The sequence below is a fragment of the Thunnus maccoyii genome, chromosome 16, assembly GCF_910596095.1.
Source record: "Thunnus maccoyii chromosome 16, fThuMac1.1, whole genome shotgun sequence".
Classification (NCBI taxonomy): domain Eukaryota; kingdom Metazoa; phylum Chordata; class Actinopteri; order Scombriformes; family Scombridae; genus Thunnus; species Thunnus maccoyii.
The window spans coordinates 13,135,870-13,148,247 of record NC_056548.1 but is presented as its reverse complement, the minus strand read 5'-3'; the positions used below and the strand labels follow the sequence as shown (position 1 = coordinate 13,148,247).

Here is a 12,378-nt window from a genome sequence, read left to right as displayed (position 1 = left end):
GTACAGTAGCTTAATGCTTTTCTAGAATATATATACTTGTCTGTTACTAAATAGATGAAGACTGAATCCAAGCATGAAAATACTTGGAATACATTGTCACTGTCTGCACCTGACTACTCCTTTTCATTATTGATAAATCTAACAGTTATTCTTTTCTCAATTAACTGATTAATGAAATGGCAGAAAGAAGTGACAAATGTCCGTCACAAATTCCTAAAGCTGAAGGTGATGTAACTAAATTGCTTGTTTTGTCTGGCTGACAGTCCAATATCTGTCTAGGAAATGTTACTGATACTAGGAAATGTTTGGCATTTTTGCTTGAAAAATCGATTATCAAAAAATAGTTGCAGATTATTTTTCTGTCAATCAACCAATCAATTAATTGTGGTTTTCAAGACTGAATAAAATAAACTATTTCCCATTGACTTAGCCAGCTTCTAAAAGGACTTTAACACAACCTGTAAAAGCAACTGTGAATTGTGACTTAAGTTTATTTTCCAGCATGACAACAACCCCAAACATGAAGCCAAAACTATATAGAAATGGCTTAAAAACAACACTAGAATGTAGTGAATATGTACAGTAATCAAACTGCTGAATGCCAACAAATTAATTTTATCTTCATAATTAAATTGAGGTGTTCAAACTTTACTGTCCAGTGCAGCAGTAGACATAAATTTGGCTTATGATGAGGACAGAATACCCCAGTATCATTATCAGTTATTATTAGAAAAAACAATAAAAAAGGAACCATCTGTGAGAAAATATATTATCTATAAGGTTGTACATTGATCCATCATGGAGACCCAGAATACAGTGGTAACTCCCCCAACAAAAAATCATAATTACTCAAAAAGAGACAATCAATACATCTTTGAGATGCTCATAATTACTCAAGTAGAAAAATCAAGTCTCTGATAGCTTCTCCATACTTATAAACAAAGTGTATTTTAAAGTAACTATTCACAGTATTTCTTTCCACCTCAAATCATATAAGGCAATTCATATAATTTCAGTTTAGTCTGCCAGTCACATCTATCGTAACTAGAGCTCTTTTGTATTTTACAAGATGTCCTTTGCTTTTCCGATCATCAAAATTCGATCATTTGGGGAACCTGTAGGTCTTTTAGTGCTCCAACCTTGAAAAGGCTTTATGATTACAGGCCCATAGCCGTGTGGATGTGGCTCTAACATGCTTCAGATGCAGAGTTCCCTCCCTCTGGCTCATCCTCCATGTTAACAACACACTGCCTCTTTCTTTGCCCCAACTCCACCACTTCTGTCCCGGGGAGACCCAGCTTTCTCTTGTAAAGAAATCGGAGGTTACAGGGGCTGGGGGATCTCTCCGAGGAGCTGTCTAGCATCTGGGATGAACTCCTTTCCACTGGGGTTAGACATCCAGGTGTGTGAGGCGTGGAGGATCTTGTAGCATGCAAGCCCGAATCATCAAGTTGGCACTGTAATTTTATGTCCATAGTTTGGGTGTGTGTTGTTGAATCATTTGTCATTTCTTCTGTAAGATCTTTGTTACCATCCCTGTCACTGCGGGAGGGCAGCGAGTCAAGCTCACAGACCCACAGCTCAGAGTCACTCCCACATTTCATCTGGACATCTCTCATCCCATTTGTCACAACTTCTTTGCAGACAACAGAGGGAGAGTGATGAAGGATAAATCGCCTGCTCCGACCTGAGAACCGAAATCCACCTTTTCCCTGCTGCCTTGTTCGCCTGCTGGAAACACCCACATCGATGTTTGACTCATCAGAATCCTCGGAGCTCCCATCGTACGGATCCAAAAACTACAATCATAAGCACACATGCATTCATTCATAAACACACAGAACAGCATGGTGCTTTTGCAGCAGGAATGGATGGATTAGTGAGAGGAGGATGCTTACCAAAGAATAACAGCCATGCCTTCCTGCAGGCTTGTGCACTAACGGCAATGTCCGCCCTAAACTCCCACTCTCTGGTGCACTGCTCACACATCCCTGCTCAGTCAGGAATGCAATGGGTTTTTGCACTGACAAGACAGCTCTTTATTTTTGAGTTAGAAAGCTCAATGCATGCTGCAGCCCATCTCAGTGTGCCCTTATTAGCTGATGTTACTGAAACCACAAAAGGCAAGACTGGACGTAGGAAGATGTGTACGTGTGCAGTGACCAGTGGTATAGCCAAGATTGAGTCAGTCTCTGGGGAACAAATTAAATTTGATCCCATTTGAGAACAAAGAAAACTAGAAAACCAGCACAGAGAATATAATATCTTTTTAAGCCTAAAATATACTCAAACTGTAAAAAATTACATTGTCACTTATCCAATTGTGTCCATCATGTCAGTGTGTGAGTGCAAAGTTCACATTCAGAACAAAAGCAATACCATAGTGCTGGTGTCTGACCATCTTGGGCTGATCTCAGAGTCAGAATCAGTGCTGGACTCCACTTTACACATCTCCTGATGGAAAACAGAGGTCACTCAATTCCACATTTGTATGTCAAAGCAAAAGAAAAGCTAAATGCAAGTGACTCAAAGTTTATAAACAGCACTCACACATCATGTGCCTAAACTAATCTCACCATGTATTTGAAAGCAAGCTGGTCCATGTTGTTGGGTGCATGGTTATCACTGTGGTCTGAAAAATATGAAATTGTAGTGCATTTAAGCACATTTAAAAGATACCAACAGTGAAAAGAGATGATTTTTTACTTCAACATGAAACTGAAAGTCATGCAGTGGCAGGATATCACTGCCAAGAAAGTAATTAACACTGATACCTACCTGGAAGTGAATGTTGTCGTCTTCTCCTGTGTGCCATGACAATGCCATGCGCGTGTAACTTTTTTTTTTTGTACAACGTGAAATAATATACTGAAATAATGTCGTTGTGGTGTTGCCAAGCAGGCTGGTAGACTGCTTAATTAACCCAGTAGAGTAGCAGGTGTATTTGATATATAGCCTAAATGACACAGAAAAGTTTGGCCACGTACAGGTAAGTTTGCTATTTCAAGACTTTAAACTCTCGCGAGCCGATAGTTTTATGGTGTGACACGCTGCGGTTAAGGTCTGGTTTGGGTTTAAGCACAAAAGACGCTTTGTTAGGTTTTGGTGAGGATCATAGTTTGGGTCAAGACAATCACTTAAAGGCAAAGTCGAGTGGTCGGTAAAACTTCCTTACAAATCTCGCGAGAGTTTACGCATATCTAGGGTTACCATCTCGACACGACTGCTTATGGATGACTTTTTGAAGTTGGATGAGCCGCACACGTCGGGACAAATCTATATAAAAAATGCTTTTAACAATGCCGAACGCGTTGGTGAAACATATGACCAACATTATACTACCATATAACATAGAGCAAAGTGTAACATATATCCTATTATTGTGTAACTTTTATGTAACGTTACCTAAATGCACAATTTGTAACGTGGTTCAAACTAGTATAAGGCTGCAAAGTTTTACAGAGGCACAAAGCTGTGACAACTTTATTATTTCAAAGTAGCTACCGTCGTATCCTCCTCCACCAGTTCCCCGGTGAACCGCTGGGGGGAGCGGGAGAGTCGGACTGCCCGCTCCACGGCCCGCTCCCCTCCGTGCGTAAGATCCGGCCTGGGGGAGAGGGATGAATGTTAATTTCAAAGATGGCGGCGGAGGGAGGAGGGAAGGAGATGAACGAAATTAAAACTCAGTTCACCACTCGGGAAGGCGTCTACAAACTCCTCACTCACTCCGAATACAGCCGTCCGAACAGAGTGCCTTTCAACTCGCAGGGCTCCAACCCCGTCAAGGTCTCCTTCGTGAACGTCAACGACCAGTCGGGCAACGGCGACAGGATCTGTTTCAATGTGGGCCGTGAACTCTACTTCTACATCTACAAAGGCGTTAGAAAGGTAGCGAGCTAACGCGGCTAATGTCAACGGAAATTCGTGATACTACAAGCTAACATAAAGTACACCAATGCTGTGTGTGCTGCTGTTTTGAGGCGCTTGTTCGCTTTATTAAATAACTGTGGCAGCTGCTTTGACTTTGAAATAAGCAGACAGCTAAGTTAGCTTGGAGCTAGCCAACGCAACTGGCTAACGTTAGCGAGCCAGAAGCTACTCCCGAGGCCAGCGGCTAAATTCCGTCCCCCAGTCCGTCACTTTGTTTTAGTTTTGCTGAATGGTACGATTAGTGAGGTTGAGTAGCGATCACCAGGGTAAAATTGACGTATTGATCAGATGGAAGTTGTCAGTTGCTGTAACGGTAATAGTTTGTGATGACAGTGACAGCTCTACCTGTCGACGCCCTTTGACTGACAGGTGTCGACTGATCACAGTGTTGTCGGTTCACTGTACGGACAGATCGTTAATTAAAACTAGAAAGCTAACAGCTGCCGTCTTCTTTTTATGTAATGCCACTCTGCTCTTAGCTTGGGGATGTGTCTGGACAAAATCTACGACCTGATCAAACTAAGTTTTGATAGTTGTAATACTAGCTGTTGATTAGTCATGTCAGTTTTATTTTTATAGCGCTTTTCATATACAATGGCAGTTCAATATGCATAAATCAGCATAAAAGCAATTGATCAACAGGATAAAATAGTTTAAAGCAAGGTTTAAAACTACAGAAATACAACAAATAACATGGGCACCAAATCAAGCACACACACATAACAATAATAATAATAATAATAATAATGATAATAATAATAATAATAATACTAATAGGAAGAAAAAAAAAGATAAAAAGTTGAAAAACAGTTGTCCAACCACAAACACTCAGGTTAGAAATTGGCTAGCCGCAAGCCTGAAAAAACAGAAAGGTTTTAAGTTTTCTTTTAAACATGGAAACAGTAGTGACTGATCTCTGGTCATCTGGTAGTTTGTTCCAGAGAGCAGGACTGGAAGCTCCCTCTGAAGACCTGGATCTTATTCTGGGTACAATTAGACGACAATTACCAGATGACCTGATGGGTCTGGTTGGACTGTAGTCAGTGAGCAGTTCAGTAAGATGCTGGGTAGCCAAACCGTTAAGTTCTTTATAGACCAATAGCAGCATTTTGAAGTTGATTCTGTGCTATGCTGTCAGAATAATGTCAATAAACATGTTAGAACTTATTTAGGTAAACCATCTAGGATATTTGTCTCAGTAGGTGCCATCACTGCACAGTATATTTTCATATTCTGCATATATGTTCTGCCACAAATAAATAATTTAATTCTTAAATAACTGATGGTACATTTTTCTTGAGAAACTAAAGGAGGAGAGTGGGTGGGGACCCTCTCGCTTCCTAATGCTGGTGTCATTGAGCAGTATCAGGACACGAGCTCAGCTGCATGCAACATTTTGAGTAATTATAACTCAGCAATATATATTTTGTCACTACATTTCGTGGTTTCAGCTAACAGCTGACTTCACATCACAGTTTGACATGAATCATCTGACTGCTAACTCGAAGCAGTCCTATTAATATACTTACTGAGACATGTGCATGTCATGCGTGTCATTCCAATGTACACCAGCTACAGACTTGCTACTGCCAGAAATTAGAGCAATTCTAGAGTTTAAATGTCTGTAGTAAAAGGACAAAAGATGAAGTTTTAAGAGATGATTTCTCTGAGGTTTTGTTGGAACAGGTACGTGGCTACAGGTTTAAAACAAAAATAGTAAGGCTGTCCTGTGCGTTAAAGCCAACTGTTTACACAAATCCAGCAGCTCAAGAGAGTTTATCACTCAAACATATATCAGTATATAAAAGTTTATCACTTATAAGAATATCAGCCATCAAAACGGTGCTTAATACATGCATGCTGTAACGAGGACTAAGATCTATAGTATGTTTTTGGAAAGTTTGACTGGACTCTTACACTATGTTTACATTTTGTCTATCTGAGGCATTAAGAGGAGACATTCAGTGACACATCTAACAGTAGTGGAGGAACTACTGAGTCATCATCTTACACTCAAAGAATTTTCCATTCCAACAGAAGTGTAAACTATAAATCATTAACAAATGGACCTTGTTATACTGGTTATCTACAGTATCTGCCCTGGGTGTCTTGTTCAGAGCAGAACATTACTGTTTTCCTTACACTAAAAACAAACATCATACAGTATGATGGTTAGCAACTGCCATTGTTTTAAAGTCTTTTATTACAAAGAAAAGGTACTCCTACACATGAGTTCTTCCTTGTTTTTTCCTCATTCCTCATTTCCTGACTGTCGGCTATATGATATTTTGGTAAAATGTGGCTTGCTAAAGGTCGTACACTATTCTTGCAAGGTCTGTTGTCATTACTTGTACACTTAGTTGCAAGACACTTGCCCAGCTTGAGGTTCTTATTCCTAATCAGATGAATTAATTAACCGTCCCTTCTGCTCCTCTAAATTCAGTGTTGATGTGTTTTGAGATGAAACGCAGGGAAAAACAATATAACTACACACACCACTCACATGATTTATTACTGACAATTTAATCAACTATAGCCTTTGTCAAGTGCAAAAACGTATTTAAATATGTAAAGGTCACTGCTCTCTTTGCAAATTCACTCACTTCATGTGTGTTAATGCTCTCTCTCTCTTCAGGCTGCTGACCTGAGCAAGCCTATAGACAAGCGCATCTACAAGGGAACGCAGCCCACCTGTCATGACTTCAACCACCTCACGGCTACAGCAGAGAGTGTGTCCTTGCTGGTGGGTTTCTCAGCAGGACAAGTACAGCTCATTGACCCAATCAAGAAGGAGACAAGCAAGCTCTTCAATGAGGAGGTAGGTCTCTGAAAGTTGGAGGGTAGATCACTGAGAGTTACTGTATGTGCGCTGTGTTTTTCACAAGTTTTACCTGCTGGCCAGTGGAGCAACATATGAAGAGGGAGCAGATTTTTATTTTCACTGAAATTTTTACTAAAATGATTATTGTAGAACTTTTCAGACAGACATCTGTGTACTTTTTTGTGCCATTGCAGAAGAAACAGTATTTATTTTTGTTGGATCCAGTCCCACAGGCCTAAATGATACTATGGAGAGCTGTTAATTAATCTACAATTCACGACAGATTGCGTTGTATTAAAATTCTCCCTCATATGAGGTCTACAATACTATTTCACTATTTCTCTTAAACTGTAATGTGTTATTTTTATATGTATTCATGTAGTAAACTCTTCAACCTTCTTATGGAGAGGATTTATAACATGTGAATGAAAAAAAAAGTCTGTGTTCAAAGGATTTTCCATAGATTTTCTTTCTTTTTTTTGGTAATTTATGCTACTGTTTATGTTTTTTACGCTCAACCTGGAAATAGTCTTTGACCTATTTCCAAGTTACCCAAGATTTTAACAGATTGCAAGACTTTCAGTACATTCAGAATATCTTTTTCCTGCACTGACATTGTTTTCCTCCCCTCCCCTCCCTCCTCCCCGTTTGCCTCTCAAACCCCAACCTTCCTTCTCTCCTGCCAGAGACTAATAGACAAATCCAGAGTAACATGTGTGAAATGGGTGCCGGGCTCTGAGAGCCTGTTTCTGGTCTCTCATGCCAGTGGGAATATGTACCTGTACAATGTGGAGCATACTTGTGGCACCACAGCACCGCACTACCAGCTGCTCAAACAGGGAGAGAACTACTCTGTACACACTTGTAAGAGTAAATCTACAAGGAACCCCCTCCTTAAATGGACAGTAGGTGAGGGGGCTCTGAATGAGTTTGCCTTCTCTCCTGATGGGAAGTTCCTAGCCTGTGTAAGCCAAGACGGCTTCCTACGGGTGTTCAACTTCGATGCCGTTGAGCTTCATGGCACCATGAAGAGCTACTTCGGTGGCTTATTGTGCGTGTGCTGGAGCCCTGACGGAAAGTACATAGTTGCTGGTGGAGAGGACGATCTAGTGACTGTGTGGTCGTTCTTGGACTGCAGAGTCATAGCCCGAGGTCATGGGCACAAGTCATGGGTGAGTGTGGTGGCGTTTGACCACTACACTACCAGTGTGGAGGAGAGCGACCCAATGGAGTTCAGTGGCAGCGATGAGGACTTCCAGGATCAGATGATCCACTTTGGACGAGACCGGGCCAACAGTACGCAGTCCCGACTCTCCAAGCGCAACTCCACGGACAGCCGGCCTGTTAGCGTCACATACCGGTTTGGCTCAGTGGGCCAGGACACTCAGCTGTGCCTATGGGACCTCACTGAGGACATCCTTTTCCCCCATCTTCCACTCTCACGGACACGGACGCATACTAACGTGATGAACGCTACCAGCCCCCCTGCGGGTGCTACAATAATCACTAACACCTCTAGTAACACTACTAATGGAAACAACAGTGGTGCCAATACTCCTGGCATTAACTCCCTCTCTACTACATTACCACGCTCCAACAGCCTACCCCATTCAGCCGGCACCACGACAACGGCAAACAATACCAACAAGGCTGGCAGCGGTGGCGGCATCGGCAGCGGTATTATGGACAGTTCCATCGCTACGGGTGTGAGTAAGTTCGCCACTCTGTCACTCCACGATCGGAAGGAGCGCCACCATGAGAAGGACCACAAACGCAACCACAGCATGGGTCACATCAGCAGCAAGAGCAGCGACAAGCTCAACCTGCTGACAAAAACCAAAACAGACCCTGCTAAGACTCTGGGCACTCTGCTGTGCCCACGCATGGAGGACGTGCCCCTCCTTGAGCCCCTCATCTGTAAAAAGATAGCACACGAGAGGCTCACTGTACTCATATTTTTAGAGGACTGTTTAGTGACTGCTTGTCAGGAGGGATTTATTTGCACATGGGCGAGGCCAGGCAAAGTGGTAAGTTCTTTTTAATGTAGGAAATGTGGGGAAATTTGAAGTTATGACATTATGTGTGTCAAATATTTAGCTGTCCTGAACTCGGGTTGTAACTAAAGAAACACGACATAATCTGAAATTATACAATAAACTATTGACATTTGGAATAGCATTTTTAGCTTTTATAGTCAGATTGTCACACTCTGCAGGCAGGCAAGACTTTGTTTAATGTACATCTGCTTTCCAGTGAAAGACCTATAATGCCTAAGTTTAAAATATAACCGATGCTATGAAAATATTACATTTTCTGGTTATATAATGCATTCTGATAAGGAGGATTTCATGTGTGGGGGAAAGGAGAAGTTAATCCATAATTAATTGTTGTCATTGGTTCATCACAATCATCCCACAATGCATAGCAACATAGCCAAGAAGTCATCTACATACACTTGAACATTTCAGCTTTTATGCAAAAGGCTCTGTATTTGCCCAAAGAATCTGCAGTTTCTCACATGCTTACAGCTTAATATGTACCCTTTTATACTTCCCTTTTGTCTGTGTGTTGAGCGAGTTTGCCGTAACGAGGCACACAATAGTCTGGATCTGGAACGTAACTGGCAGTCTGAAGGCTTGTTAGTGCAGTGAGATTGTTACTTTTAACCAGAGTCAGACAATAGCAGGGGCTTAGGGCAGCAATGCCCTTAAAAATGTCATCACATATCTCTGAAGTTAAAAAAAAAAATACAAGAGCGCAAACAATGCCATGATATTGTGCGGTACCAATGCAGTCTGATGACTGTTTATACTTGTTAAATCATGTATGGGACTCAGCCCTTTATGGGCCGCTGTGGGTTTTTTCTGTGATTGTCTGACAAAAGTATTATTCTTATTGCTTTCTGTGTGAGAAAATGAAACGATTGAGATCCAGAAACTGGTACATTCAGCTTGGTTATTCAGCTTGAAGCAGTAGAAATAGTGGGCACCACACAGCCCCTGGTGGGTAGAAATTCTAATTATTACAAACCACTTAATACAAAAATTAGTCGAGTGGAAGATGCAGTAGTTGAGGTCAGTCTTCGGGAAGGTGCAATTAGTATTCAGTAATAGGAAACATCAAACAAACCTTATTTTATATGGTTAAGGATTGAGTGTTTCATAGCAGAACTGCAATAAAAATGCAGAACTGAAGCATTCCCTATAAAAAAGAAAAGCCAAAAATGCCCTCAAAGACCAGATCAAAAATTTTAAAGAACTAGAAAGTAATTCTTGTCTTTTAAAAGTGCCTTTGTCAAGCAAGAAAACCTCTCAAAGACGACGTTACACTTGGCATCCACTTTGACCACTGTGCACAAGCTTTTAATGAAATGCAGGGGACCGGGATATGAACAGAAGACGCTAGAGGCAAATTTTTTAATGAGCTCATTTGTTGCTTGATTTCTGCTACAGTATGTGAACTTTCCCAATGCAAATCTCCTTGTTTTCCTTTTTCCAGGGTTTATTGTCATCCCAAAACCAAGCCAGCTCTCCCAGTGGAACAGTAGTATAGCCACAATATTTCTGCTGCTAAAGAACCCTGCAACCCAGAGTCTGATGCTGCTCTTCACCCTGCAAGCATTGCAAGTTTTCCTTTTCTTTTTCTTTTTTTTTTTTTTTTTAATCCCTCCCCCCTCCCGATTTTGTTAATGGCTTTTCTGTTGTTTTCGTTTATCACTCACTTGACCTAGAGGAAGAATGAAGCAAGAAAAGGTGTGGTGTGGACTAGTGTGCTAATGTATTGTTCTCTGGAGTTTTAACACATTTTAGATTTTTTTAAAAAAAAATCTTTCTTTCATGTCAAATCTCATCAGACTGTTGTCCCCTCTGGAATTAAGGCTTGGCTTCGTTAGATGCAAACCAGACAATTGTGGCTTGAGATTAAAGGGATAGTTCGTTTGATTTTCATAATTTGCGTAGCCCTCTTTTTTTTTTTTTTTTTTTTTTTTTAAACTTGTGGTGTAGCCCGGTCTCGGCTCAGGGTTACTGACTAAAATATGAATTTTTGGGCGAACTATCCTTTTATGACCAAGTGCGTGAGCATCTGAAAATTTTGCATCCATCCACATTCACCCACCACTTCTGTCTTTTCTTGAGTAGAATCTCCCCATCAATGACTTTGCACTGATTTTTGTTAGTTATTTTGTTGTTTGTTTTTATAACTACTCTATTGGAACAAAAAAAAAGAGGGTTGAGGACTGCCTTGTTGCACTTGGCTTTAACATCCTCAGTCTTGAAATCTGAATCTATAAAGCTGGATGCTGCAATCAGTCTTTTTAAAGAAAAAAAAAATGTTTGCACTTAAATTAGTTTATTAGAAGAAAATGGCTTTACATTTTTGGGTGTGCTCAGAACTCACAGATGGCTAATACAGTAGGTGAAGAAAAATGATAAAACTATTAAAACCTTTATCTATTGAGCATTTATTTTAATATTATTTCAGATTCAAATCTGCTCTGTATCATAATGTGTATATTGTAATTAATTGATTTGATGGGGGCCTAAGCAAACTTACCATTACTCCAGTGGAAGTTTTGTCATTGATAGTTATATTTCTAAAGCCTAAAGTATACATATTAATAATATTAAAATAATCTTGAATACACTGTTTTCTGTTCTTTTTTCTGTTCACCCACATGTGCTGTATTTACATAACAAAGCTGTGATGCAAAAGAAATTGCTTACCACTGTCAAAAAAGTGCCGCTGCAGCACGAAAAATGCTGTAAAGTATGGAAGTCTATGAAGCTCAGGAAGTCTCGGAGACAGCGGTTGAACCTCAAGAGTCTCCTCAACTTACTTCAGTCTCAAAAATATTTTGGAACTTCATATCCTCCAATTTTCCCTTTAAACGAATCTTACCATTAGCCACATGAAAGATTTTAGATGAGAATGAGTCTTTCCCATTTGACACGATTGCACTATTAACGTGCTTTTATTTTTGTGTGATAGCCAATCATTATTGATGCCATAAAGAGTTCAGTGACCCCTACACTAGACAGAAAGCTGGTGAGTGATAATGTTTACATTTCCCCACTTCATTATTCATTAAAATATATGATTTCCATCAATTTGTTAACATTTTTGTGTTTACGCAGACTTTATGTAAGAGATTGAAGCTTTTGTAATACAGGTTAATGACGACGACATACAAGTGATACTTGACAACCTTTTTTTACTGATTATGCATCACAATAACCAACACAATAAAGTGCAGACTGAGTCACAGTCCCATGTTAATGAGCTCACAGCTCATGAATGAAACGGTACATGTTTTAAGCCTCAAGTGAGGGGCTATATGGTTACTTACTGGCCAAGCTACACTCTAAACATAGTAAAAAAAATCAGATCAAAGACTTTTTAAAGGCCTAGGCGATAATTTCTGAGCACATAAAATACAGCTTTGTTCACGCACATAATTGTTCTTGGTGGAAAATCATCTTTTATTATTGTCAACTGATCATAACTGCTATTATTTATCAATTTGGGAGTCGCATAAGTTTGTTTTTGTGTTCTGTTGCCCTGTTCAATTAATTCACAGTTGGATCATGGTATGTTTCCTTAAATTCTTTTCTCCAAAGGTAACGTTG

At 40.2% G+C, this 12,378-nt stretch overlaps 2 protein-coding genes across 4 annotated transcripts; one reads left to right on the top strand and one right to left on the bottom strand.

Moving 5' to 3' along the window:
- Positions 1-473: 473 nt before the first annotated feature.
- LOC121881522 lies at positions 474-3,146 on the bottom strand. 2 transcript variants are annotated; one of them, XM_042389358.1, is made up of 5 exons: positions 2,779-3,146; positions 2,577-2,632; positions 2,380-2,451; positions 1,899-1,991; positions 474-1,799 (listed from the first exon to the last, which is right to left on the bottom strand). In XM_042389358.1, the coding sequence occupies exons 1-5, from the start codon at positions 2,813-2,815 to the stop codon at positions 1,188-1,190; spliced, it is 870 nt and encodes a 289-aa protein (XP_042245292.1). In that variant the 5' UTR covers positions 2,816-3,146; the 3' UTR covers positions 474-1,187. The 2 variants fall into 2 exon arrangements, with proteins under 2 accessions (XP_042245292.1, XP_042245291.1); XM_042389357.1 differs by having other exon boundaries at positions 2,380-2,454; positions 2,779-3,144.
- A 386-nt stretch (positions 3,147-3,532) lies between these two features.
- On the top strand, positions 3,533-11,395 carry wdr20a (WD repeat domain 20a). Of its 2 annotated transcripts, XM_042389350.1 has the most exons (4): positions 3,533-3,888; positions 6,566-6,748; positions 7,438-8,778; positions 10,250-11,395. In XM_042389350.1, the coding sequence occupies exons 1-4, from the start codon at positions 3,625-3,627 to the stop codon at positions 10,301-10,303; spliced, it is 1,842 nt and encodes a 613-aa protein (XP_042245284.1). In that variant the 5' UTR covers positions 3,533-3,624; the 3' UTR covers positions 10,304-11,395. The 2 variants fall into 2 exon arrangements, with proteins under 2 accessions (XP_042245284.1, XP_042245286.1); XM_042389352.1 differs by lacking the exon at positions 7,438-8,778.
- Positions 11,396-12,378: the final 983 nt, after the last annotated feature.